We start from the raw sequence: 26,056 nt of genomic DNA, 5'->3' as shown, positions 1-26,056 counted from the left end.
TAAAATAAAATATAAAATAAAATAAAACAAAACAAAATAAAATAAAAAAAGCCAAGCCTGGATGCAGGGTTGAAGGAGAAGCAGCTTCCTCCCCACTTTAGCTCCCCAGTTAAACATCAGATAACAAGAAAAAAGCTGTTCCTTCACATCTCGGAGAACCTAGATGAGTGGTTATTAAAAAAGAAATAGAGATATATTATATGATAGATTGGTTTATTTTTACATTTCTCTACATTTATCCCTAAAAGATAATGCACAAATTCTATCTGGAAATGCTTAAATATCCAAAACAGAATTCTTAATTTCCACCTCCCCAAAGCTTCCCTGTTCTCTATTTTTTTCTCATTCAGTAAAATGACACTACTGTTCCCAGAAGTGTTATGGGGCTATGACCCGTAAAACAAATCCATTAATTTTTTTTAATCCAGAATATCACTGAAAAGAAAAACTTAAAACAATGTCTCATATTTGGCACTAAAAATCATATATATATAAACATATATATATAATGTCTGTGTATATATGTGTATATATTATATGTGTATATATATGTGTGTGTGTATATATAGTCTGTTGTCTAGTTTTTTAAGTTAAATTTATATATTCCTCTCCTACCTGACTTTTCAATTATCTATTTTCTCAATGATTTGGACTTGACACACTAAAGAAATATTAGGCCTTTCCTCCTTTGTTTTTTATATCCAATGAGTTATTTTGTCAAGCCAATTCCTTCATAACAGTGTAATTACACCAACATGGTACACGCATACATATGTAACAAACCTGCATGTTGTGCACATGCACCCTAGAACTTAAAGTATAATTTAAAATAATTTTAAAAGCTTGCAAAAAAAATAAAACAGTGCCATTAATTTTCAATAAAAGGATATTTTGGTTCTCAGTGTAAAATAAAATCGCAAAAAATGCCCACTTGATACATCTTCAATTGTATTATTTTTTTCTGTTACTGACTTTGTGAACAAAACTGACCCCATCTAAAATACATGTTTTGTGGATGTTTATAGTAGCACTGAACCTCAAATTGTCCTCAGATTTCTAATATTAACTCACTCTTAAGCTTTAACATTAACACAGAATATGTACATGGTCAGAAGGGATTGAACAACTAGAACTATAAATATATGAATTTAAAGTCTCAAAACATTTTTTTATTATTGATGCAGTCTTATTTCAGTAAAAGCCTGATGAGCAAAACACTTCACAAATAGATGTTCTTGTTCTTCCTAATATCATCTCAGCAAGGTCCTTCCTAATTCTTCATAGAAATACAGTCCCCTGCCAAATTGTTTTCTCTCTGATTTCCACATTTGACTTGCTTATTCTAGACATCACATCTTCACTAGACAGTCTTTTCCTCTCTTTGCCAGAAAGCATATAACTATTGCTTTCATAATAAATCATAATCAAAATTTACCTTAAGCCAGAATACTTAAGGACATCACATAGTCCTTTATTCTAGTCACTAAGCACTAAGATTAGCTTAGCAGCACCTAATTCACCTTTGTTAATGTGCTGCTTTCTTTCTGAATGTTCTCAATAGTGTGCATAACTGTACATCCTTTTGCCAAATAGATTGTAAGGCGTAGGGCATGAATCTCTTTTTATAAACCCTTCTCAGAATGCTTAGGATGGTGAGGCTTCATACTGCAAGCTTAATAAATGTTATCTTTGAATAGAAAATTCTGAAATGAAAATGCACTCATGTTTAAAGCTAAAATAGAGGAGAAATATATAATTTATAATATCCTATTGCTTCACTAGAATTTTCTTTTTAGTCTGGAAAATAGACTACATAGCCAATATGATTGTATCAGGTACTTTTAATAAAGTGAGATGCTAAAATTACGTTAATGGAATGATTAAATTGACATTTTGTGATTTTTATAAAATCTCATAAAGGGTTTATTAAGTACAGCTAGATACCTATTAAACAACCTCTTTTTAATACCTACATGTTAGGCTTGAAGTTAGGTTGAAGGTACTTATTATATTCTGCCAGGCTTTCTTGTTTATTTGGATTGATTTTCATAGCAATATTAGCTTATTTTGAAATTTTGGATTTGTGGTGAATTCTCTTTCATGTGTGATCAAATTGACTAAGAACCATGAACTGATATTGGAAAAAAGTAGACTTCCATAAACTGATGCATTTATAACATTTACATGCTAGTTTGCACATTCTAATCTGGAAAGTATTTTTGGTTAAATCCTTTGCTCATTTCTATTTTGTGGCATATGGGATTGTGCCTTTGTCAATGCTGACTTGATCTAAATTATCCATAACTCAGCACTCTATGTCTATTATAATTACATCCCCAACAGATGCAGTATGTCCTCTGAAGCCTAAATACTTCATGTTTCATGTTAACATGGCATTGTCTTTAAACTTTTATTTATGTATTTATTTACCTGCTTGCATGCAGAATGTCCTAAGTTATAAAATTTTTGAGGTTAGGATTTATATTCTTTTATTTCTGTGTATATTCTTAACACCTATCAGTATCTGATGACTAATAGATTCTCAAAAGTTATATGAATGAATGAATACATGAATCTCAATTTGAATCTCCCAAAGATAAATCAAGCTCAGCAGTCTATATTAAATTCCAGTCACCAGAAAACAGCCATCTAAGAGTCACCTGGATCCTCTCTTTGCTTCAGCTCCCATGGCCAGTTCTTCAGTTTCTTCTCACCACCCATTCCTAGTAACTTTCTAATCTCTCCCAGACATTGCATCTGCACTGCCTCATCATCACAACTCAGATCCTTCCCAACTTCTGTAATTTGGCCTCAATCCTATGCTAGATCTGATAATAGAATTTATTATTTAAATTGTTCAATGGCTTCTTAAACATCTGAGAATAATACTCAAAATCCTTAATACAGCTGATGAAAGTTTTGCAAAATCTAGCCTCTCTTTTTTAAAACTTCTGCAATCTCTCTTCACCCAGCACTCTAGATGCCTTTCACAATGACCTTCTTCCAGTTTCTGGAAATGCCCATGATTCTTCTTCCAAAGACCTTTGTATATTCCTCTGCATGGAACATACCTTTATCCTAAGTATTTTCTCATTATCCTTCAAGGCTTGCCTGAAGCTTCAGTTTGTCAAGGAAGACTCTCTGGACCTTCCAAAGTCTTATCTCACAATGTCCTGAAACTATCCTTTGCAACACTGCCATGTAATTGATTTATCTAGCATGCAATTTCTGGTTTATTTCTAGGGGTTCTTTCTCTAAAACATGAGCTCGATAAGGTCTTGCTCAGTATTTAGTTTGTTCACTGTTTTGTGTACCCCATCTCCTAGCACAATGTGTTGCATGTTTGAGTGATCAATAAATATTTTTGAAGAAATAAGTGAATCAAAAGATATATTGGAGCTCTGGCATAGTGGCTCATGCCTGTAATCCCAGCACTTTGGGAGGCCGAGGTGGGTGGATCACCTAACGTTAGGAGTTTGAGACCAGCCTGACCAACATGGTAAAACCCCATCTCTACTAAAAATACAAAAATTATTCTGGGGTGTGGTGGTGGGCACCTGTAATTCCAGCTACTTGGGAGGCTGAGGCAGGAGAATTGCTTGAACCCAGGAGGCAGAGGTTGCAGTGAGCTGAGATCGTGCCATTATACTCCAGCCTGGGCAACAGAGCAAGACTCCATCTCCAAAACAAAACAAAACAAAAAAGATATGCTGGATATATAAAAGAAAATAAAAGTGAGAAAATAAGGTAATAATATTTGGGGAGTTAATAAAATCTCATGCTGGTGTGACCTTCCATTGTATTAATTCATAGTCCATTGATAGGGGTTCGTCTTCAAGGGTGGTTTCACCAGGTAGTTTCTGTACAGCCTCTCCTATTGGAAGATATCCTTATACTGTCTCTTTTTCTGCTTTGGTAGTTGATGGACAGTGGCAAGAGTGGAGTTCATGGAGCCAGTGCTCAGTAACGTGCTCGAATGGGACTCAGCAGAGAAGCCGGCAGTGCACTGCAGCTGCCCATGGAGGCTCCGAATGCAGAGGGCCATGGGCAGAAAGCAGAGAGTGCTACAACCCTGAATGTACAGGTATGGCTTGATTCCTGCATATAATGGGCACTCGTAGCATATAAAGGGCACATTATAAAATGTGTCAGAACTATGCCAGAACTATGAAATAAGATAATCAGTATATATATAATATATATATATATGTGTGTGTGTGTTTATTAATGAAGCCAATTATACCAGAATTATTTTACTGTGTGTATATATATATATATATATATATATATGTGTGTGTGTGTGTGTGTGTGTGTGTGGGTGTGTGTGTGTGTGTGTGTGTTTATTAATGAAGCCAATTATACCAGAATTTATTCTACTGTATGCCATGCTAGTAAAGTAGTAAAATTCAGGAGATGAACTATGAATACATTTGAGGAAGTTTAGCACTGAGCTTGCACTTTTTACACTTTTTTACACTGTTCATCTCAATGCTCTATATATGACCTGTAAGTTAAATATTTGAAAAGTTTATTCACAGTGGTAGATTAACAAAAATGGAAGGGGTAGTAACATTCTCAGATTTTAAAATTTTTAAAGCAGTATGTGGTAGACGACTGACATTGACCATGAAACATTTCTTTCAGCCAATGGTCAGTGGAATCACTGGGGCCATTGGAGTGGTTGTTCCAAGTCCTGTGATGGTGGCTGGGAAAGGCGAATAAGGACCTGTCAGGGTGCGGTGATAACAGGGCAGCAATGTGAAGGAATGGGTGAAGAAGTGAGAAGATGCAGTGAGCAGCGATGCCCTGGTGAGAATGAACCCAATTTATCTCAAAAGAAACATTTGTAACCTGAAAAAAAAAAAGATTTAAAAATATTGTCATTGGTTAAGGGTCATACTTCCTCAACTAAAGGACTACTAATGATAGGTGGCAATTTACTTTTTTCTCTACTATGTGGGGCATTCCCTGTTTATGTGTCATAGAATTGTTCCGTGTGAAATATTTGTTTGTGGAGAATAAAAAACAAGTTGCCTTGGGATATATGTACTGGAAATGTAAAGACGTAAGAAATGAATGAGAAGATAAAGAAGTGTCGCTGACGTTCAGATGCTTTTAAGTTCTGTTGCTAATTACTCTCACCTTGATGTGTGACCTTGGTTATCTACATTTACTTGCCTTTGCCCCATTTTTCATTGGTAAAGGAAATTCCTATGAGGAATGCATTTTTAAAAAATGGAAGTATAAAGTCTTAATGCTAATGAAAAAATGAAAGTCCTGCTACATTAAAAGATTTTACATATAAGCAGAGAAAATAATGAAAGGCCAGAAACTGCCCAGATTATACAGCACATATTTTACAGGATCATTTAGAACAAAAACTTCTTCCTAATCATGGTACATTCCATTAAAATATTATTGACACACTGAGGACTCAATAAGTAAGTGAAAGTCAGGATTTTATAATGATATCCTAAGAAAAATACTATAAACATACCAAAGATGTGATAGGACAGAATTTTAAAACTTGACAATACAGTGTCAACGTGCTGAACCTAGAGAATTTGAAGACCCACTTAAAGTCCTGTTGCTGCTAGTAACTCTGTGAGCAAGCTAACTGATCTCTCTGGCTGTCTGATTCCTGGGGGTAGTGAGTACAGCTGGTTGTGGGATCTTTGAGGTTCCTTTTCAGTTCCGAATGCTATGAATTTCTGCCTTTATCTCACATGATTGTTTCAACTAGAAAAACCAAGGTATTCTAAGAGATATCCAGGAGTCAAAGCTTTGTATTTTTCCATAGTTAGAATTATAAAGACTTCTCATAGTACAACACTAGAATAACAACAGAACTGGATTTTAATAGTAACAATATGTCAGTTGGAGTTTTGGGGGAGCTTTAAAAAGATCTAAAATTAGGGCCAAGCATGGTGGTTCACATCTGTAATTCCAGCACTTTGGGAGACCGAGGCAGATGAATTACCTGAGGTCAGGAGTTCGAAAACAGACTTGCCAATGTGGTGAAACCCCGTCTCTACTAAAAATACAAAAATTAGCCAGCTGTGGTGGCATGCACCTATAATCCCAGCTACCCAGGAGGCTGAGGAAGGAGAATAGCTTGAACCCAGGAGGCAGAGGTTGCAGTGAGCCGCGATTGCACTACTGCACTTCAGCCTAGGCGACAGAGCAAGACTCCATCTCAAAATAAAAGAAAATAAAATAAATAAAAAATCTAAAATTAGGTTTACTAATTCTTAAGGCCATATGAATTCAATATAAGAAGTAATCAGCATGCAGGGTTATTAAGAGGATGATACCTATTCAGATTAGCACTGTGAAATTCCTCTAGTGCTGCATAAGAGGAATTAAGATGTATTAAACAAAAACATTTATTTTGCCTAGGGAGAAATTTCACAGAATAGTAAACATAATTAAATCAACCCCTTCAATATTTGATGTTATCTAAACCAGTCTGAGCATACCACAGTTCTTAACTGGTCTTTTAAAACTGTCTTTCATCTGCATATATAGAGCCAAGATAGTCCTGCTGCAATCAGATTTACAGAGATTGCCACCTGCTGTTTGAAAAACATTTTACAGATCTATTTATGAAAAAGACAATGTACCTTATTTGCTGGGCTTGTTTACTGGCTTTCATGACTTAAGGCAGGTTAAAAAAAATCACATAAAACTAAAAAAAAAGTATAAACACTATACATTTTGGTATTATTAACATTTTCATTTTATGCTTGTCAATTATATGATATGAAAAGAACCACAAATTACTTACAAGCATATAGATACCATTTTCATGATTAAAAGAATTCTTGAATCAGCTAAATAATTTAAACATCACTACTTATACAGGGGCAAATAAATATAAATAAATATATATGTATACACCAAGCTTTTGAATATATCCTAGTCTAGTACATTTATATAAACAAAAATTGCATTGTTCATCAGAAATTGTGTGTCTGTTAATTTCAAAAATACCTCTGCTTTGCTTAGAGAATTTTTTTAATTTACAAAAGGGGTTTTTCTTTTATATTAATTATTTAACTTTTTTATGTGCAGATTGACAATATACCTTGAGAAAACTTTCAAATTACCATAACATTTTCTGAGGCATCTTTGTCTTTGTGTTAACAACAAAGTTTCAACAATTTTTTAAAACAATATGCTTTTCTAGTATTATTTTAGTCTATTCATTCTTAATTTTCTTCAAGTTGCTGAAAACAACTACTATTTATTTTACACATTTGGAGTCAAAACAAATTAATCAAGTTTGCTAAGAGGTCCTTTGTTGTCAGGAAGGAGAAATATAATATATAAACATATTTGTCTGAATAATTAATGAAAATAATGATTAATCATCTGGATCTAATCAAAAGCTGTTATGATGTCTACTAAAATGAAAATAAAACTATTTTCCCCTCAAGATTAGGATATTTCTTTGCTGGTAGATAGATAAAATAAGTATTAAAAATATCATCATTGACCACAAAAAAATATTTCTTTTGTTTTCATAAAAAATAATTGTAGAAATGAAAAAAAAAAATTTAAATAATGATAGTTGGGAAATAGAATAGCTACAGGGGAGATAATAAGTGGTCTAATTTTTAAATTGGTCAGACTCACCAGATAATGGTTTCATTTATCTCAGTCTCATTGTATATCCTCAGGCTTTTGAAGGTTTAAATGGTAGGATGGTAATAGCTCCCCTAATTTTTTAAATTGTTACAGTGTCACACATAATATTTTTTAGGTTTTTAATTTGATTTTCACCCCAATATTCTCCTGGTTAATAATATTCAGAAAGCAAGTGTTACTGCTGGGTTGTCCTAAGTTTATGTTCTAGCTTCCTAGGAAGCACTTTGCCCTGTTCTTAGGAGAAGGGCTTGCTACTTCTATAACTCCAATTCTAGGATCATTACTCTTTAGTCATTAACTGCTAAGTTGGAACCTACCATTTACAAGTAAAAATTACACTTTATTTATACATAAAATTTCCTTCACAGAACCACAGTTGCTTTGTCTGTAAATGGTGGGTGAAGCCTCCAGGTTGAATGTGCTGATAAACACTTGTGAAGTAAGACAGCCATATCATAAGTGTATACAGTATTAGCAACTTAGACCAGAAATGTAGGAATTATTGTGATGTTTATTTATAAATATTCATACTAAAGGAGGGCAGCAGTAGTGCTGGTAATGCAAAATTTGTCTTGAACACTGTAATACATTTGTATTAGGATTTGGTGCCCTATAATACAGCGAATGTGATCCCCATCCCCACCCTGCTGAGGAGATATGTCATTCTGGAAGTAATGGTTCTTTATTTCTGTAAGTTTGCTCTCCGATAGGATTATGTCTTCTCAGGAGACCAGGAGAGTCTTCCTTTGGTTTCTGAGTAATTGTCTTTTAACTTAGCTTCAGTAGGAAAGAAGCAGCACAAAGCTTGCCTACTTTGCACTCCTATCTTTTTTTGAGTGCCTCCCTCATTGTCCAAAGCAGTGCTTCCCAAACCTCAGTGTACATAGGAATCACCCAGAGAGCTTGTTAAAACACAGATTCCTGAGCCAGACCCCCCAGCTATTCTGACTCAGTAGGTCTTGAATGAGCCTGAGAATTTGCATTTCTATGAAGGTCTCAAGTGATGCTGAAGATGCTGGTCTGCAAATCATTCTTTGGGTTGCACTAACTTCTAGTAAAAATAATAATGATAAGTTGATAAAATTAACAAAGAAGTGGAATACAGTCCTCTACCTCTGTTCCATGGGAGAAAGTTGAAATATCACTTCAACAAAATTGCACAATTTTATTTTGTCATCCTTTTCATAAATAATGAGGGATTCTTTCTGGAATTGGTTGATAATGAAAACACAATTCATTTTGAGTGCCTCTAGCCACCTCATGTTTCAGCCAGAATAAGATCTCTTTACAGCAGTCATTTAAAGATAAATAGGACTATTAACTAGCTGTTGTGCACACAAAAAAAGATGGTTTAGTCATTCTCCAACTCTCAGTTCTCCAATCTTCATTTTTCCTGTACTACGAAAAGCAGGAGAAACAACTTGGGTATCATTTGAACAAGTCTGATGTAAAACCAGGCACTGCCAAGACACAGATCTGCAGTCTTGACATTGCCAGCCCCAGCATCTCTCTTCCTGAGCAGTATATTTCCCCTGCCTCTTATCCTCCATGGGTATTAGCTAATTAGCTAATATTTACACATACAGATATAAAATACTTGGTGTGGGATGGTGTCATGGAGGAAGATGAGTTCTTAGCTCACTTTGACTTATTTTCTTCTCAAGTCCCAGTTAGAATAGTGAACTAATCACTATTGATACAAATATTTTTGTCTTTGAGACAAGTTTAACAAGTTTAATAAGTTAGACTCTTCTAAACTATTGAACCACTCAATTTTAAGACTGAATGTAATCATTATTAGAAACCCAAATATGTCAGTATAAAATTTGCATTTCTTTTCTAAAGAGAAAATACACTACTGTATAATGAAATATTTGCATACAAATTGACACCTGCTTTACCTTTTTCATTTCAAACCAAGTTTAATTAAGCACAAATAGTACTTTTTAAAGCTCCTGTTCCATTGGAATTTATACTATTTTCTGCTTTCAGATGTTATCTGTATATTCTTTAAGGAATTATGTTATCTGTTGCGTTCTTCAAAAGGTTAAAGCTAGTGTTTTGACTGCATATTTTGGGGAATAGCAAATTAGGTCCTACGCAAGTGTCCACACCAGTTGTTCACCTAAAACCAACCACTGAATTTAATGGTGACAGTAGGTCTCACTAGTTATTGACTTCTTTAATATTAAATGTTCTATTTGTTCTTGCCAAGTCACTTCAGATAAATAGTAAAAAGTAGGAAAATGAATTAGAACTTGAAGATACCCCACAGATGAGAGAGACCACCTGTTGCTTTTAATAAATACCTAAAATAGTATCCAATCCTCTCAAAAAGGATGAGTTTTACCACCTATTTTAGTCTACAGTTCTGCAGCAAAGCCAGCTGAGTTTTATGGGCAGACTTGGGGAAGAACCGCTGAGATCTAAAAGAATTAATAACAGATAGTACTACTGTGGATACAGTATGTATACCAGATGTCTATTATTCAAACCTGTTGCTATGGAGATACTTATTGTCACAGTTCATTTTATCAGATTTTCTTCAGATGAGACTTTGATAAAACTCTCACAGTTTCTGCCATGAATTGCTTAAAAAGCAATTTTCTGTAATCTTATATTACCCTACCTTGTTCAATTTAGAAATATTTAACAGCATGCTGATCATTCTCAAATTGAAAAGAAAAATTTAAGAACCACCTTTTACTATTTGTTTATGTATATTTTTCATCCCACACCATTTTTTTCTGGGAAAAAATAAACTTTAGGAACTGTTTAACAATTATTTTAAATTAAGAGATTTAAAATTATTTTTAAACCTTTTTTGAGCTTAATGTTTACCAAGACACTAAATCTGAATATTAGTCTTTGATGTTTCTCATCAACACTTTTCTCACCTTGTGTATCCTGACATATGAATGACCGAAGACTCTGCCCCAGCACTCTCCTCTTTGGTTGATCTCTTTCTCACCAACTGTAGCCTCTGTGAGCAACGCCCACGAATCTACCTTTATGCCCAATCACTCACAAAACCTGATATTCCTTTCCTACCTGGGACTCCATTCAGATTCTAGGTGACTGGGGAAACTTATTCTCTGACCACCAGATCCTCAGTGTCACCTGGAGTGATTCCTCATTCTTCTAGATGGAGTCCATCATGGTATTTCTCTCAGTGGCCCGCTTTCACTTCCTGCGCTTCCAGGAAGGAAGCTTCCAGGAAGGAAGGAGCAGTGCAGCAGAAAGAGCCTGAACTATGGAGTTCAACAAAGTACCGACTTGGGCCTTGATATCCTCATTTATAAAATAGGGATAATAATATGTGCTGCAGAAGATTATTTCAAGGATGTAATGCTGGAGCTAATTAGGATCATCAAGCGGCAGTTCATGTACTCTGTCTGTTACCCATATTATTACAACACCTGCCTTCTCTAATCTCTTCTACACAGATTTATCTGATTATTCTCTCTTCTTTATAGCCTTGTTTTTATGACTCGCTTGCTCAAAAAACTTCCGTGGCTTCTCATTACTGGCCAAATGTCATCCTACTGGGATCCCTGAGATTCTAATACTTCTATCAGCTTCACTAGCTTTCCAATGTTATATCATTCTACTCATTTATGATACATATTTTAATATACATTTGTTCATATGTAATAGAATCAAGCAGATGCAGCCTCTGGTTTCTGGATGCAAGGGTGCATATTCTCCCCTTATGGTGCTGTTTGCACTGTTATTCACTTGGGATCCCCTAATGTCCCTGTCCCCTCCCTTATCCTCATCTGTTGATATGGGAGAATTTGGGAGCCCATCCATTAATAGATGTCTGCTCTCCTAATAATTCTTTCTCACACAATCTCATAAGTGTTCTTTCTTCTTTGAACCCCTATATATTTGTTTGATATTTCCTTATTATATATTATTATTATTATTGTATGATGATATCTGTTGAAATTGCAGCTCACTGCAGATGAACTATCTGTTCTCAGTCTTCTGAATTCCTGGTTCTTCACTGAGCCTAGTTAAATATAATAGGTCAAGCCCTTTTGAATGTTTTTATTTCATATCATAAAAGCTATAACTAATGAAAACATTTATATAAAAGCATATGAATAAAAAGTTTGCGATGACTCTGATGTTAATGCCTTACACTTCATGACCTTTCAGTCTTTCAAAAGTCTGTTCAATGGACTAATTTACTGGAAGAGCATTTCTATCACATATATGATTTTTTATTTTGTAGTTATAAATTGTGGTATGATTCCTCTTTCTTTGGAAATAAGTAATTGAGATGTGGGAGGTAGGAAAAATATGTTTCTGTAGCGAGTTGTTCAGTTTCCCCAAATCTCAGCCCAGCTTATTATTTTAAGCCAGAGCTTCTCAAGGCAGTTCTACTGTGTCATGGGAGGATTGGTCCCAACTGCGCCCGAATAGTGGTTCCTAAAGCCTCAGAGCAACTGACAAGGCAGGAGACTGTGGCTAGTGGTCTCCAGTGTTCAGTAGCCTTGCCTACTTCTCCCAGTGTGCCTCCAGATACTATCATTTCTACACGTGCTATGACCTAGAGAAGGCTAAGACTCACTGTCATCTTTGGCTGTCCCTAAGGTAACACAGACACTTAGTAAACACAACTTTCCAGCAAAATGTTGAGCATAGCCCCGTATAAAATTCAGTATAACTAAAAGTTAGTAAATAGCTTTTTAGAGTTATTCTTCAAAGTTAGTTAGCTAATTTTTTAATTAGCTTTGTTTTCAGGTTGAAACTAGAGTGATCTTGTCTGCTAAGTTTAAATATAAAATTATACAATAATAATACAGAATTTGCTTATGAGTATGTATATAAAACACTGTTCCCCAGGTACTTAAACAATCTGCAATATGTACCATTTGCTAATAAATTGAAAATTCATGGTTTGCTAACTTCCAGACTTAAAAATAATTTTTCCAAAATGTATAATGTGTTTACCACCATAACAATACCTCCTCTGCTTAAAAAAAAGGTAAACTTCTCTGAGAACGGACTCAGCTATTTGACCATAGGTCCATCATCTCCTAGCTTAGTGGCCTCAGGCTAAACACTAAATACTTTTCTGTCTTGACTTCCTCATGTTTAAAATGAGAATAACAATTCTGTTCACTTCACAAGGTTATAAGAATCCCTTGAATTAAAATATATAACACAGTAAGAAAAATAACTCATAATGTTATGTAAATATTGCTGATATAATTGTATGTTGTTTCAATGTGAGACAGATTAAAACCATTTTCTATATGAGGAATGCTGTTATGAAACATACTTCATAAACACTCTTCTTTTTCCCACAGACCTTAGCAGCAGCAGTAGGTTCCACCTTGGAAATTAGAGCCGTAAGTCATTGAGCACAGACACTGGGTCCATCTTATTTTCTGCTGCATCCTCCAGCACAGGGAATTCCCCAAACACAAGAGTTCATGAATTGCCAACAAGCGAATTTTGAAATGTGAGGTCTTGAGTAGTACATGTTTTTCTTTTTGTGTGTGTATGTCAGCTCTATCGTTTAGAAGCAATTTCTTTTTAATGCTGAAATTCTAGGATATGGAGTGAAAACTCATTTTCCACACCAAATTGATTTAAGCCCTATATCATTTCTGCTATTTTTAAGAGTCAGAAAATCAGTTTGAATAGACAGATTAACAACGAATCACTAGGCAATTACTACCTTACTTTAAGGAGGCATGCTAACTACATACTTGTGACTTCAAGTACAGTTGTATCTTACAAATGGATTTTTGTATCTTTGCACTAGTAATAGCAAACAGTGAGATCTTTGAGCTGATGAACAAAGTTACTATTCCTTTTAGCTAAGGCATAAAAAGAGAATCCTTCCTATTGCTGCACAATCGTATGCTTTTATGTTGAGTCCAGAGAGTAACCTCAGCTAGTTATTTATTTTCTAATTTACAAAACACACAGAGGTGCCATTAAACAGAAAAATAATCAAAACAGATCTCTATCTCTAGCTTGTTTTCTTCTGGAGACTTGATTCCATCATATGTATCAATTAACTTTTTTATAATACCTATATGTGCCTAGATATGTCAAACTCAAAACTATTTTCAGCATATCCTCTCCCGAGTCATCTCTTCCTCATATGTTGTAGTTCAGGGTCTAGCTAGCCATAAGATATCCTTCCTGGAAACCTGAGTTCTGTCTTTTATTTCTTTATCCTCCTCACCTCTTACATACAATCAGCCATAGTGCTGAGCCCATTCTACCTCCTACATTTTGAATTAATCTACATCCTGTGATTCTTCATCCCTTCCCTAATTACATCATTTAGATTGTGGTAGGCTTCCCTGTCTTCAGCTCTCTGCCTTCAATCCTTTCTCCAAACTGCAGGCATAGCAAGGGTTTAAAACCTTGTCATAAATTTCCCTTGCCCCTAATATAAAGTCAAGATCCTCGCTTACCTCATCATATATTACCCCTCCCCCTCCTGCAATCGCCCACCTCTACTTATCCCCAACTTTACACTTTACCCTTTCTGAAACGGTCACTTTCTTGGTTATTCCCAGTTCTCTTTGCTCCCTGGATTTTCCCACATGTGGATCCCATGACACATTCTCCCCTTCTTCATTGGTGAACTCCTGCTTCTCCTTTACACCTCAACCTGGACATCCCTCTGGAAATCTTCCACTGACACACTCTTCCCTAAGGTACTTCCACCGCAGTCAGGGCTTCCCATCTTAGAGTAGGCATCCTGTGTACTGTAATTTCTCAAATTATTACCTTTATGACAATTTTAGGAGTCAAGAGACATTGATTATTCTTACTTAGCCTTTTCTATGTGTTGTATTTAACAAGGTGACTGGGATATGATGGGTACCCAGTAAATATTTGTTGAATGAATGAATTCTGTAAGTGGCACTGGGAAGTACCTACAAAGATCCCACTACTGGAAAATTCATAAAGATGAGGTGAGAGAAAATAAATTGTTATTTTAATGTCTAAGCTATATTGCTTTTGTTATAAGCATAAATGGACCTATTTTCTGAGATAGACTCTTCAAAGAATGCCAAGTCACCTTTGATAAAATATTTAAAGTAGCTATGTTATTTGACATTACTACTAAAAAGCTGAAAACCCTGGACGAGTTTGCAACTGTGAATCTATGATTCCCCTGCCATCTTCCTTTTAAAATAAATAATAATAATAATTTGCGTAGTGTGTTTCTGTCTCCAAGAAGCACAATGACTCCAAGGCTTTGTAAATTTACTGTGGAACAAAACGAAAAGTTGTTGACATATTTAGGTTTAAAAAATTACTGATTTTTGCTTTCCATTTTGTTTGTCTCTTTGTAGGTAGACCAAACTGTTAGTCACTAAGAAGGTAAAATTCAGTAATTGAAAGATGTGGTTGGTCAAAGGAAAACAACTATTTAATCAGCTTCTTCCTTAACCAGAGTGAGGATGTGTGTAGGGCACATTGGGGGATTCTAAGAAAAGGTCCTATAGGCTCTTACTAAGTCAGATATAGCCCTCCAAGGCCAAACTTAGTCATTACATGAGACCCTGGAAACCTCTTTTGACTAATTTTTAAGGTAACTGTAGTAGCTAACCTCCCTGTCTTTCTGCTCCTAACTGGACACGGGCTGTCTACTGCTAGAGGATCCACCCCACCTTCACCCCGCCCCACACACAATGTCTACAATATTTTGCAAAATCATCTTCATTCTCTGTGATCTTAAAAAATAGGGTAATTCAAAAATATGTCTAGCCAAAAGAGAAAAAAAAAAAAAATCAGCTAAAAACATGTATAGATGTTACAAGGTGATAGACAAGTGCTTTGGAGAAAGATAAAGCAGAGAAAGGGATGAGAGTATTTGAGGGGCAGTCAGTGGGGTCTAAGAATGTGAGGTTTGAGAAAAGATTGAAGGCTAGAAAGACATGAGTCATGCAGACATGTTTGAGGGGAGGAGGCGGGGATAGTCTAGGCAGAAAAAACCTGCGCACAAGCTCTGAGGTTGCAGTCAGCCTGTAATACTGAAGAAGGGTGGAGAAGGCTGCGCAGCTGGTGGGAAGCTGTGAAAGTGGAGCAGGGGAGAGGAGAGGTAAGCTATAACTGACGCTAGTTTAATCATTAAACATTGTACTTACATGAAAAGAGGACGTTTTATTTTTCCCCAACTAGTTGCCTTAAAAAAAAAAAAATCAAGCATTGACTTATTTCACATATTTACTGTTACTCCCCACCTTAATTTTGAACCCATCAAATTCCGCAGTCGGCCCAGTAAACGTTTCACCCCACTGGCTCACCAGTGCCATCTAGTGGCTAAGATTTGCAATGACCACATTTTCTGACCACACAGTTGACCATAGGGGAGGGGCAGGGAGCAACGAAGTACCTTCTACCGGAATAATACTAAATGTGAAAAACTTTCTGATACCCTCACAGGAAAATGAAAAAGTTCATGATACAAATTAATCTTCGTTTTCTTATGTCACGACTGAATCAGGAAATCTAGTATTCAGCTATAGCAACAGATTTTATGAAATGTATTTCAAAGTTCACCAATGGAACTAAAGGCAATTTGAATTTCAAAGTATTGAAAACCAAAAAGACAGTACAAGTGAAATGAAAGGGAAAGATTATAAATGAAGAGATAATGAAGGAGATAATGAACAGAAGTGGGATGTATAGATGGAACAAAAAGAATAATCAAATGTGGCAGTCAGATTAGATTAACTACTGCCATGTCGTTACTAAAAACGGGCTAGTCATTGTATCTAGAATTCAATTATGTAATAACCTATTCATGATGTATTTTTTGAACTTTAACATTTGTTCTAATTTTCCTTCTTTTAGTATTCTGTGATAGTTTTTGGTTGGTATTTATAGAAACATGAATATCATTTATTACAGTACTGTCCAACATAGTAGTTATTTCAATTTAAATGTACATTAATTAAAATTAAATAAAATCCAAAATTCACTTCTCAATTGCACAAGCCACATTTTCCTAGCACCTACCATACTGGACAGTGAAAATAGAAAACATTTCTATCATTGCAAAAAGTTTTATTGGACAGCACTGGTATGTTATTTCCCCAGTAAAAGTGATGTATTTAATGAAAGTGTTTTGAACACCTACTATACACTAGATACCACTGGAGTTCATTACAACAGATTAAAAAGATAAAGTAAAACATGGCTAGTCTCCTAAAAAGCAACACTGGGGAATCGGGGAGATTCACAGATGTATCCAAGTATTTTTAATCTGTTCTGAGAAGAGCTATAATATTTATATATTCAATGACTGAGATATTAGGAAAGGGTTACTGGAGAATACATCATTTAAGCAGAAATTTAAGGATAAATAGGAATTTTACCCCTCAAAATAAGAAGAGTATCCATGGGTTTCACCTCTGTGGATTGAACCAAACACAGATCAAAAATATTCAGAAGAATTAACTGTGTGGCTGCTGCATAGGAGAGTAAATATGTGCCATGATGGGAATGGTAGGCTAGGCCCCTTACGAGCAGGGCCTTTGCATCACACTGAGCACAGCTATCTCAGTTCTTTCCATGTTATCCTGTCAGTACTGGAGAAGCATGGGAGGTTTTTAAGCAGAAAATTATGGGATTAAACTTCATCTTAGAGATTACTCTTTTGATGTGGCATGAAAATTGGATTAAGGGGGCAGATGGAGGAGAATAGCACCACTTACTACCCGGCTCCTCAGCTCAGAAAGCAAGCATCATCCTTGACCCCTTTGTTTTCCTAAATTCCCACATAGTTTTGTCTGCCTCCTCAATTTACCTTGTATCCACCAATTTTTCTCATCTTTAGTGTAATCATCCTACCTAAAGCCATCAGTGTTTCAGGGTTGAAGCACTGCATTGGTCTCCTCCACGGCATTGGCCATCTGTTCTACCCACAGAAGGCACCCTGATCTTAAAATTTTAAATTGAATCGTGTCACTTGTTTAGAACCCTACAATGGCTGCCCATGCGGCTTTATAGGCTCTAATCATGGCCTCTCTCACCAGACCATTACACTTGGCCTTACTCTTCTCTTTCCAGCCCTGCTGAACTCGATGCCCCAAGATCTTCCTTGCTTCAAGGCCTTTGAAGGCTTTTTCTTCCTGGAGCATTTATTGTACCTCACACTGCCAGTTTTAATTATATGTCACTTCCTCCAGGAAGCCTTCCTTAATTCTTCAGTTTTTAGATTAAAACAGCACCCTGTACTTACTATTTGAAGTGCTCATCACAATTGCACTCAAGTAATTGTTTGTTTCACCTCTGCCTCCTCCCTTTGACTAAAATAATGACTAGATAGACTGCTTTTCTTTTATTCTTTCTTTCTTTTTTTTTTTTTTTGAAACAGAGTCTCACTCTATCATCCAGGCAGGAGTGCAGTGACGCGATCTTGGCTCACTGCAAACCCTGCTTCCTGGGTTCAAGCGATTCTTCTGCCTCAGCCTCCAGAGTTGCTGGGACTACAGGTGTATGCCACCACACCCAGCTAATTGTTGTAGTTTTAGTAGAGACGGGGTTTCACCAGGCTGGTCTTGAACTCCTGACCTCGTGATCTGCCCACCTCAGCCTCCCAAACTGCTGGGATTATAGGCATGAGCCACTGTGCCCAGCCCAGACTGCTTTTCTTATGCACCATTGGTTCTTTCTAAAGCAGGGCCTAGCATATGTTACATTAACAGCACTTATTAGGTAAAAATGTAGCCTAGCACAGGTTAGTGCTAGCACAGGTGCTAGCACATGGGCCCAGCATATATCAGGTAAGTGCATGAAATAACCAATGAGGTTGTTCCCCTAATTTAACCAGGACAGAATGAATGCCTAGGCGAGTGGTGGAGGTAAAATCAGGGAAGGTTAAAAGTAAGATAAGGATGACTAGAAGATGGATCTGATGGTTTTAGGTATGGGGACAAGATTGTAGTACCATTAGCAGTGTTAGGAAATGCAAGGAGAGGAAACAAACAGCATTGTGGAGAATAATGTTGGGAATTGAAGTGTTAGCAGCTTTACTTGAGATTTCTTTGGAATAGCCAAGTAAAAAATGCCTCTCAAAAACTGACTATGCCAGCCAAAACCCAAGAAAGATATCTGAACCAAAGAAATACAAATAGTTGGCTGTCAGTATTCATGGGTTTCATCTCTGTGGATTGAACCAACCACAAATCAAAAATATTCAGAAAGAAAATGATGTCTATATTGAACATGTACAAATTTTTTCTTGTTATTTCCTAAGCAATACATGATAGCAACTATTTATACAGCATTTACATTGGATTAAGTATTATAAATAGTATAGAGATATCTTACGGTACAGTCATACTTTGGTTCCAGGACCCTGTGTCTACTAAAATCCTGTCTACTCAAGTCTTGCAGATCACCCTGCAGAACCTGTGTGTTGGAAAAGTCTGCCCTTCTTTGATGCAGGTCTCACATCCTGCCAATATTGTATTTTTACTAAGTGTTTAGTTGAAAAAAAAATCCACATATAGGTGGACCCATGCAGCTCAAACCTGTGTTGTTCAAGGATTAACTGTATACAGGAGGAACAGCATAGGTTACATGCAAATACTATACCATTTTATATCAGGGAGTTGAGCATCAGTGAATGTTGGTATCTGCAGGAGATCTTGGAACAAATCCCCCATAGTTGACAGGGATGACTGTATATGTTCCTAATACATAGTGGAAGTAGAGGGCATGTGTCCAGGCATGACTGCCATATAACAAGCAAAGTGTGGGATCAGAAACCAATTGATTACGTACTTATTGAGTCTCCAACATTTACTAACTTTTCTTCTTTTCCACTGATTCCCCTTCATTGGCATTAATCTGGGCACCATGAATTTCATAGCAGTACCTTCCCTCACCACTGTCTGGTCTCTGGACCTTGCCTTTGCTTCCTGACATTGCTGCTGCTCTCCTTAGGAGACACTTCCAAGGACCTCCGTGGCCTGCTGGTGGGAGGCGGGATGGGGCAGCAGGGACAGTAGCATGTGCTCTCCAAAGGGTGGGGCACAGATGCAACAGGCAGTGAAGTAGCTCTGGCTTGCTAACCTTCGGGACCAGTGTGGGAATAATGGGTGGTTACTGGTGCTTAGCTACTGGTGGCTGCTGTATCTCTTAATTTATTTTCCTGTTGTTTCTATTCCCAAGATATTGAGGCAGTTAGTCCTAACTAGAGGCTGCCCTTACCCTCACTTGAGTTGTAGATTTTTTTGTGATTAGTTTTATTTTATTATTTTCTATTTTTGATTTATGATGAGTCCTTTCCTATTCATCACCACCATTCTCAAGCTAAACTGTGACAAATCCAGTTCTTGTGTCCTAGGAAAGGGCCTTGCCAACCTCAGCACAGCTCTCCTACCCTATTTAACAGCCCAGGTGCTTTGATGGAGCCAGGAGGGCATGGCTAGGCTCGCCAGTGGGGAAGGTTTGGAGCACCTGGCAAAATGACTCTTCCCCATCCAACCTCCCCCTCCTGCACTCAGTTTCTCCTCTGGATTCAATATGTAATAAAGTTTGGAATTTGAGGAAGAAAAATAGTTCATTTGCTTCTCCGTGCTTCTGTTTCCCCACGTGATAAAGAAGGATAAGAGTCACCTCTAACTCATAGGTGCTAACTCGTATGTAGTTGGGAGAGAGCAAATGTGTCCATGCATGTAAAGCTTTCCAAAAGGGCTCAATGAATACTAATTTGATTATATTACTATTATTAATATGTTTTAAATTATCCAAGAAAAACATTTAACATAAGGAAAAAGTAAGTTATGAATGACTCTGAGAAGTACACAGAGAAGGAGACAAAGAAAGAATGCTCTGAGGGATTGGTGGAGGAGTGTTGGAGAAAGGCTTAAGATGCTGAAGAAAGTATTTCCACGAAGGTGAGAAAAGTCAAAATATAGTGGTACAGACAAGGCCCAGACTGTGTGAGACTAAGATGAGGTTTGTTGGCAGATCATTGGTAAGGTTAGGAGGAGACAGCTAATGAAAATGGGGCTGCTGAAGGTTGAATTGACTGCTAAACCCTCCACCAAGCAAAGAAGACACAAATTGAAAACATGGCCTATGTGTTTTAATGGGAACCTAGAATAAATAAATGAGTATATATTTATATGTACTCAGAGGAAGAGGACTATCTTAGATAATTCAAGGTCGTGAAGAGGATATGTGGGAAACAAAAAAAGAAGATGACTGAGGAGGGTGGATTCTAGGATCCAGTCCTGCTGACACCTCCACCAGCTCTGTCACCTTAGACAAGCTGCCTCTTTATGGGGCTTGGTGCCTTCATCTGTAAAAAGGAAGGAGATGGAATAGGTGATCTTCAGTGACACGCTCAGGTTTGTAATCCCCATGGGTTCAAACCATTCATCTTATCTTGGGTAATTTTTTTTTTAAATATTATTTCAAGATTTAATTCATCAACTTGCATCCTTCCTCTACTCGTAACTATAAGGTAATTTAATGAGTTCGTAAATTCTGGAGTGGAATTGGTATTGGTAGAACGATGATTATCATGGATTAAATATTATATTATTCGGCAAAGAAGATGTTTCTCCCAGGAAATCACACTCCTGTATTTATTTATGTATTTAGTATTTTAAGATCCTCACTGATTTATCAAGGTATTTATAAAGCATATATTCATTTATTTATTTATTCAATTTTGAGCAACTTCATGCGGCAAACACACCGTTAGGTACAAGTGATCCAGAGGAGAGTAGACCTAAACGAGGTCCCTAGCAAATAGTGAAGACTGACATAGGAACGTGTAAGTGGCAATGTTGTATGAAAAGCACAACATTGTTTGTGTCTAGAGAAGGGACTAATATTCTTTCATATGGGAACAAGATGTCACTTTTAACACAATATAGATAGACCTCATTCTTTCACTACTATTTTACATTTCATTATATTTCAGTTGTACATTTGTTATTTTGATGTTATTTTAATTTTCTTGCTCAATTATTAAATTGAGATTTTGAATATAATATGACAAAAGATCAAATTGGTATATTTTACTGCTATCATTGCTTTTAGTTGAAGAAGTAAAAGTTATATATTTTACTCTTTATGCTTATTTATTTTGACATTTAATAGTTAATAATTTTAATGTGCCTTTTGATGTGTTGGAAGTCACTTTTTTGTGTAGCATCCTAAAATATTATAAATATTTTTATTGATATGCCTGAATATGTTCAACTTGTAGGCAAATCCAAATGACCTCTATAAATAGTCTACACAGTAAGCAGTTTAAAAAGAAATTACAATTCTGTAAATATTTTGTAGATACAAAAGGAAATCTGATGGGTTTTGTCTATGTTTATGCCACTAACATTTCAGTAAACAACATACATTAAAGAAAATGAAAGAGGCCGTGCATAGTGGCTCACTTCTATAATCCGAGCGCTTTGGGAGAAGCTCAAGATGAGCCTGGCAGCATAAGGAGACCCTGTCTCTACATAGAATTAAAAGAAAAAATCTGCCAGATGTGACAACACATGCCTGTAGTCCTAGTTATTCAAGAGGCTCAGGAGGGAGGATGGCTTGAGCCCAGTAGTTTGAGGCTGCACAGTGAGCTAGGATCATGCCAGTGCACTCCATCCTGGGCAACAGAGTGAGACCCCATCTCTTAAAAAAGAAAAAGAAAAAAAAGGAAAACTAAGGAGCTCTGCAGTTAGAGAGGTGCCTTTGAAAATTGTTTATTGCCAAAATTTTTAAAACACTACTGCCATTCAAGTCCCTTTGTTTAAAATTGCAGCACCTTATGAAATATGCCCTGAGGATTATCTGATGTCGATGGTATGGAAAAGGACTCCAGCAGGCGACTTGGCATTCAATCAATGTCCCCTGAATGCCACAGGTACAGTAGGATGATCCACCCTGACCCTAATGATAATCCTTGTCCAAGAACAGCGTGCGGTGTTGGTTTATGAAGTCATGTTTTTGTCTTATATCCATAAATAAGTCTGTCCGATAAGCAAATAATGAAACAATTTTGGTGAAGTGCTTCATAAATGAAACCAATGAAAAGATGTAGAAAATATTGCTAGTGTAATTGTTTCTCAGTGTGACTAATATGCATTATAAGAAATAATCAAAATATCAATTTCATGTGCATGTTTTTTAAAGAAAAAAAGTACAAACTTAATTTTTAGCCTGATTCCCAACTATGTGTGATGCCTTCAAGCATCCCTATTATAAAGCTTCTCTCTGTTCTTTGTGACACACAGGCACCACTAGCAGACGCTGCTCTCTCAGTCTTCATGGAGTGGCCTTCTGGGAACAGCCGAGCTTTGCAAGATGCATATCAAATGAGTACAGACACTTGCAGCATTCAGTAGGTGCAAAGCCAGCTTTAGTACTTGCTCTGTTTATTTTTTGCTAATGATCATGGTGTGAGAATTTAACCTTCTGCTGTACAATCAAATCAGTAACATCTCTAAGAAAGAAATGCCTGAAGGAGAAAGCCATGTGATAGAAAGCTAATTTTATAAGTCGGTGCTAAATTGCTTTGTTCCTAGGATGTGGGTTTTATGGATCCTGCTATTTAAGTGAAAGAATCCCTTGTCTAATGGGGGAAAGGCCTGAGCAAAATCTGTTATTCAGTTTTACCTATAAAAATTAAACATATGCATTGTGATTGGCTTAAGTCTGCGTTAAATACTGATTTTAAAATATCACACATTTTAAAATTAAATTATTTAAATTTTCAGTAGTTGGACAATGGTAAAGCTGTGTCACTTAGCTATCAAATTGTTCACTGCAGTTTGAGATTAAGACATTAAAATAAATGACAGTGTTATTGCACCAGAGAAACTTAATTACTCCCAAAAGATTACATGGGCCAAATTTTCCGAAAATAGCTCTTCTTTTCCCAGATATCATTGACTTATTCACAGAGTATAATGCATGAATATTTTGAGCACAGTTACATTTTGCCTGGTATTTTACAAGTACAAGTCATTGTCATTACTGCAGACTGTTGTCATTTCATACTGACAGGCAAGAGGGTCTCCATACATGAATAAACACTGTGGGGTGTAGAACAAAATATGAACATGAGCCAACTGGGAAGCTGAATCTTGGCAGGAGTGATGTTTACTTAAATGCCTTTATGTTTTGTTGTGCTTATGTTTTCTTTTACGATTCTTACTGTCACTCAAAAATATACATAACTTTTTTAAGAATCCTAAAGAGTATTCTTGTGGATGAAGAAATAGCTTATACAGTAACAACCCCTATCAACTAATAGAATTAGTATTTGTTTCATTATCAGAAAACCAAAGAAATGCATATTTTAAAATCTGAAAGTCAAATTCTGCACAGCATGTTTACTTACGAAACTTGGAGTTAAATTTATCATTATTTAACTCTCTAGAGCATTATTTCTGTCATTATATATACTTATGTATATCTATATACAGTTGACCCTTAAATAATGTGGCAGTTAGGGGCGCCAATCCCCAGGGCAGTCGAAAATCTGTATGTAACTTTTGACTCCCTTCAAATTTACTAATAGTCTGTTCTTGACCAGTAAGGAAGGCTCACTGATAACAAAAACAGTTTATTAACACATATTTCATATGTTACATATATTTTGTACCGTATTTTTACAATAAAGTAAGCTAGAGAAAAGAAAATGTTATTAAGAAAATCATAAAGATAATTTATATTTGCTTGAATAGTGGAAGTAGATTATCATAAAAGTCTTCATCCTCGTTATCTTTAGGCTGAGTAGGAGAAAGAGGAGGGGTTGGTCTTGTAGGCTCAGGAGTGGCACAAGCAGTACAAAATCTGCACATAAGTGGACTGCACAGTTCAAACCTGTGTTGTTCAAGGGCCATTGCTACAGATATGTGTATAGCAGTAATTGATGATTACTTGGCTAATTTATATATATATTTATAATATAGAAAAATACATAACTATTTTTATATGTTTATCATATACAGTTTTATATTTATATATCATATAATATGCATTATATTGATATAAATGTAAAAATATAAATATAAATAAAGTTGTTATATTATAATATGCAGATATGAATATACACACGTGTTTTTATAGTCATTTTGTTTATATTTAGGAGATTTAGAGACAAAATATATATGTGGGAGAATATAATATATAGCTTAGCTTCATAATATAAAATTTAAGAATATGAAATATAAAGCTTCTTTTATTAATAACTGTCAATAACTCAGACCATTATGTTTCAAAGTTAGGTATAAGTAAAAACATATAGATTAAATTTTAATGGATTTTTTTTTCTAATTTTAGTCACTAGACTTTGTTTACTTTAATTATATCCATATTCAGTTCTTATTTAGTCATGGTGATGAATGGGAATAATTGCATGGATTAAGTAAATAATAGAGCAATCTTTACAAATTTGCTAAGAATGAATAGTATCACTTTTGTTGCAGAAAATTTTCACTTTCCAAATGTACTGTTTTGTACTGGAATATTTAAATGAGGTTTCATTCTTGAGTGCAGGCCATCTGATGATGGATGAGATAGATACACTCAGTGAAATAGAAGAAATGAACTCTCAAAGTGTGAATCCTTTTGAAATTATTCAGTCAATAATTGACAGCAGATATGAATATGCCCTTGTTGACTTGGTTGCAATTATCAGGTGCATGATCTTGTATAGTGAAAAGCTGCCTCTGTTTATTCGGCTCCTACATAGTGCCAGGTACTTGGCTGGAAACTTTCATAAATGAATCCCAGTCCTCACAAGAATCTGCAAGATGGGTGTCCATGCTGCAGTTTACATAAAAAGAAACTGAATATCTGTAGGGGAGCAGTCCACTTCAGTGAGGTAAAGAGTGAAAAGTATGCCCTAGGCACAATTGTTCCAAAACCTAATCTCTTTTCTTTAGGCCATTTAATCTTTTTGACTTTTGATATGAAATCATCTGTCCTACACTCTATTGCTGGGAGCAGTATTTTCTGCTTACATGTTTTTAGGAAAAGTCACATGATCACACTCAAGTCTTATCTTGCTATTTACAAAATGGAATTGGTTCCATCATCTTAGCACCTGTGGAAGTTTTGGAATGGAACAAATGAGATATATGAAATAATCATACCATTGTGAAAGAGTTGTGTAACAATGGGCATTAATATTTCTGGGTACAGAAAATTGATTTTGAGTTTAAAGAATTGTTTCAATAAGAATACAATTTTAGAACTCAACATATTGTTAATTTGAGCTGTACTTATAGAAAAGTATAGATAAATTAGATATAGACAGATGGTTGGATAGTAAGTAGATAGATAGGTAGTTGATAGTTACATAGATAGATAGAGACAAGATAGATGTTGCATATATTTTGGCATATGAATTATGCTCAAATACATGTATGAAATATACACACACATT

General features: G+C 35.8%; 1 protein-coding gene across 1 annotated transcript in view; it reads left to right on the top strand.

The window, feature by feature from the left end:
• The window catches only part of ADGRB3 (adhesion G protein-coupled receptor B3), a 779,954-nt gene that overhangs the window by 321,473 nt on the left and 432,425 nt on the right, over positions 1–26,056 (top strand). Inside the window, 4 exon segments of the mRNA XM_017870735.1 lie at positions 3,920–4,084; positions 4,645–4,809; positions 22,424–22,525; positions 22,896–23,002. Coding sequence (XP_017726224.1) covers positions 3,920–4,084; positions 4,645–4,809; positions 22,424–22,525; positions 22,896–23,002 — 539 coding nt within the window.

Source organism: Rhinopithecus bieti, unplaced genomic scaffold (assembly GCF_001698545.2).
Source record: "Rhinopithecus bieti isolate Rb0 unplaced genomic scaffold, ASM169854v2 scaffold_5569, whole genome shotgun sequence".
NCBI lineage: Eukaryota > Metazoa > Chordata > Mammalia > Primates > Cercopithecidae > Rhinopithecus > Rhinopithecus bieti.
This window is presented reverse-complemented; position numbering and strand designations above follow the sequence as displayed.